General features: G+C 45.5%; 1 protein-coding gene across 1 annotated transcript in view; it reads right to left on the reverse strand.

The window, feature by feature from the left end:
• Positions 1 to 1,752: 1,752 nt before the first annotated feature.
• The window catches only part of SCARB2 (scavenger receptor class B, member 2), a gene marked incomplete at its 5' end in the record, with an annotated part of 13,927 nt that continues 11,866 nt past the window's right edge, over positions 1,753 to 3,813 (reverse strand). The window contains 3 exons of the mRNA XM_010181962.1: positions 1,753 to 1,794; positions 2,943 to 3,101; positions 3,492 to 3,543. Of these exons, the coding sequence (XP_010180264.1) occupies positions 1,753 to 1,794; positions 2,943 to 3,101; positions 3,492 to 3,543 (253 nt within the window). The remainder of the gene's footprint in view (positions 1,795 to 2,942; positions 3,102 to 3,491; positions 3,544 to 3,813) is intronic.

Here is a 3,813-nt window from a genome sequence, read left to right on the forward strand (position 1 = left end):
CTCTGCAGAGCCTTCCTACCCTCAGGTAGGAAAATCTACAGGACTTCCCCTGCCCAACAGGTTTCTTTCCAGCAATCTGCTGTGGAAGGACACAAGTAATAGAAAAAAGCTGAACAAAAAGCTCCCAGCAATGTAGCTGGTGTCTGGCTCATGGCAAGATGGGGGAAAAGCAGAGCAAAGAAAGTTCCCAGTGTGTTTTCACAAAGTGTTATTTTCAGCCTGGAGGACCAGAAAGCAACATTTTGGGGTGACACGGAAAAGAGGTGACAAGTTTTAGCCCACGACGTCAAAGAACAGCTCCTGGCTGTAGAAAGCTGTGACGAGGCTCTCATTTGCTGGGCATTTGCTTGCAGTTCTCAAGGCAAGGGGCAGGTGAATGTCCTACCGGGATCCTGCTCCTCAGCCATGGTTTAGGATACCAACTCTGGACTTTGAGGCTGATTTGTGGAAGAGGCAAGGCTGCAACTGCAATACTGTCAGGACCCAGGGCTGTACCAGGTGCTTTCAGCTGATACAGATCATAAACACCTTCAGTCACTGTGAAACCCTGGGTGGAACTGGCTCCAGATGAACAGAACTGTTGGACAAATCACCAGCTAGGAAAACAAAAAACCCCAAAGCAAAACGATGCAAAGAAAAAAACCAACCCTCTACTTAGAAGACAATAATACATTTGAAAAATACGTTTCACTATCCACACCTAATGGAAATACTTCTCAATGAGGATATTTTTTCATTGGGAGAAGGAAAACACTTCTGTGATTTTTAAAACAAGTTTCCACTCGACAAGTTAAAAAAAGTGTAATGATTTCTCGAGGCCCTGTACATACCTTAACACGGGGGTGTGCTTTTGTCCTAAACAGAAAATGTCTGTATTCACATTAAAACACACTGCTGACAGCTGTGACCCAAATACCAGAGAGAAAAAGAAAACCATTTTGGTACCCTCCACCATCAAGAACAATCACAGAATGTGAGGTGTTGGAAGGGACCTTGAAACATCATCCAGTCCAACCCCCCCCGTGTTGTGTTGCGTTTTGGTTTTGGAGTTGAAGGGGGAAAAAACCCCAAACCCTTTAAGGATAAATGCATCTCTAACGTGCAACGGGGCCCTGTGCAGAGTCAGAAGAGTTCAGAGGTCCGTACAGGAAAGCATTTCAAATCATCGGCTTCTTTTTACCAGGTAACTGCAGGTGCTTAACAACGTTTCACTCAGTGTTCTGGGTTAGTTGTACAAATCAGCTGGGTGCAAGGACCAACGTAAAGTCAGTGCATACTGGTAGTTAAGTAGCGTGCAACACTTTACAGAAAAGAGTGGCAGGGCCTACAGCAAAATTGTCCGGTGTTCCTGGGTGCCTGCTGTGCTTCCAGAAGGGTACTTGGCAGCCCACGCTCCTAAGGCCATTTGCAAATGCCACCCGCGTCATTTCTGAAACGAATCAGGCCGTTTTATTTTCACGGATGTAGTGGTTATGGTCATCTGTGGCTGTCAGTGCAGGTACAGAGAGAGTGCGGGGCTGGAAAAAAGCAGGATCTCAGGCAGTTTGAAAATGTAGTTTTAAAGTTGTAACTTAGCTGGTATGAACAGTCTCCTCTCTTGATGTCAGTGCAGATTCTCTTCCATCTCGACACCACAGAAAGTTATACTGGACACAATCCTTTCTCCACAGTGGATGACGCTGGGTGGTGGTAGTTGGTATTAGGTCAGCTCTAGCAGTTTGTTCTCCAAGCTCATATGTTAAAGAAAGTCTACTAAGATGTCCTGATGAGCGGGGACCTTTCATCTTCAGTACTCTGAAAGAGAAAACGCAGCAAAGTTAAACGTGGCACATGAGAGAGCTTCCAAACAGACAAGGAGAATGCTCTTGGCTCCTACTTCTAAGTGCAATTTCCTATAAGGGAACAAACACTGCACTAAAAAAGCACTGGAGGGTGGACAGCAGCTTGGGCACGGCCCTCGAAATTTAGGGGTCCCTGTGTCATTTTAATCCCTGTGCAGTGCCCCGGGACGTCCAAGAGAGCTTGCATGAAGTTATACAGGTAGGGAGGGGGAGGAACGGCTGGGAGCAGGCAATGGGACAGTTTTGACCCACCCCATCGCACCCCGAGTCCCACTGAGGTGTGATGGCAGTGGCACCTGCTGTGGGTCACAAAGCACACGCACAGGGTGGCTGGGTGCTCTGGGGGTAGGCGTGAGGGTGCTTTGTCACACTGCTGCAAGGAAATATTTAGGAAATACCACAGAAGCAAGGCCACTCTAAGAACACAGCAACTACAAGGAGAAAACAGCCTACTAGAGTACCCAGAGCGTTCCTCTGACCAAAGGATCCGTAGTTTGTCTCATATGAACCCAAGTGCCTTCCTAGCAGGGTGAAATTTTGGCACCAGCTTTTACCATGACTAGAAACCTTAATGCCGGCGTGTCATTTTGTGACAGAACTTTCCACAGAGAGACGTACAAACGAGTACTGTCTGGATAAAACCTTCTGCATGCTGCTGTCTGTGAAATTCACCTGTCCTTTGGTCACAAACTGGCATTATGCTTTTGAAAAATAATCAAGTGGCACAGTTGTTTCTACTGAGAACACAGTCAAGTCTGTCACTGACTGAATCTGTCCATCAGGTATGAGGGACTTCTTGTACCTCATCCTTCAGGGTCCTCTAGGCAGGCTGATTTTTAAAACCACTACTGGCAAGGGAATTAGGCACAGAAGACAGGACCTGCCTTACCATGGTTCTCACATTAGCTGCACTCCTTTGTTTTGCTGCGTTTATTCTGAGTCTATTAAAACTTCCCTTGCCTAGAAAGGTCATTTTAGACAAAAACAACACATAAAAACGTTTGTGTGCAGAAAAGACACCGAACAGGTAAAAATCAACCAAAAGAAACTCAAATCCAAGCAGAGGAGCAGTAAGCATGGGGAAATTCAACCGCTACTCACCTCTTCCTTCACTCCCCGGGACCTGCACACCAGCCCAACAAAAACAATCCCAAAAGCAATTCCTAGAGCCATGATTACGAAGGGGATCCCGGTTACAACACTGGCTTCCAGCAAGACGTGCCTGAGCTTGCTGGCAGATGCTTCGTCAATCAGAACACTCTGGAGCAGAGGGAGATTAAGAGGGGAAAAAAAAGAGGTTATTTCTATTCTTCCTTTACATTAGACCGCCTTGCTTTTGTGAAGGGTAGGAATATTCACTCAAAAAAAATTCTATGATCTTGTGATCATAAACAGCCCTTTTCCTCATGGCCAATACCTCTGAAATCAAAAGGACTGTCTGACTGAGAGTGTTTTCCAGGGCTGAACTTAATGCTACGGTCAACAAGCAGCAGGAGGGTTAAGTTAGTTAAGAAACAGCAACAGCTTCCTACCTATCACTGTAAAAAACAAGAAGAAAACCAGCATTTTCTGTCTGGGTTAGCTCAAAGACAGTATTTTTGCAAGCATAACCATACCACAATGCTGCAAAGAAGTAACAGAAGTATTTACCTCGTTTATATACATCACTGGGAAAACCAGCGTTCGGATGTTGCCTGTTTCGCTGGGTAAAAAAACAAAGAAAGATTAGGGTTTTGCAAGTTTTCAAGTTGAGGGTTTTGAAGACAGATTATAATAAAACTATGAAGGAGGAAACTCCCTAAAAACCGTTGGGCTGTTCCCTTTTCTTGCCAATTTTCACCTCCCTACTGGAGTAGGACAAACTCGGTCTCCAAGATGAGTAATGAATTCTGCTTTGGGAGCAATGGTGTATTTTGGGCCTCCATAAGAGGCTCATTAATAACGGGCTGAATGACAGATCTGTGGCAGTCAG

Source organism: Mesitornis unicolor, unplaced genomic scaffold, assembly GCF_000695765.1.
Source record: "Mesitornis unicolor isolate BGI_N332 unplaced genomic scaffold, ASM69576v1 scaffold22520, whole genome shotgun sequence".
Taxonomy (NCBI): Eukaryota; Metazoa; Chordata; class Aves; order Mesitornithiformes; family Mesitornithidae; genus Mesitornis; species Mesitornis unicolor.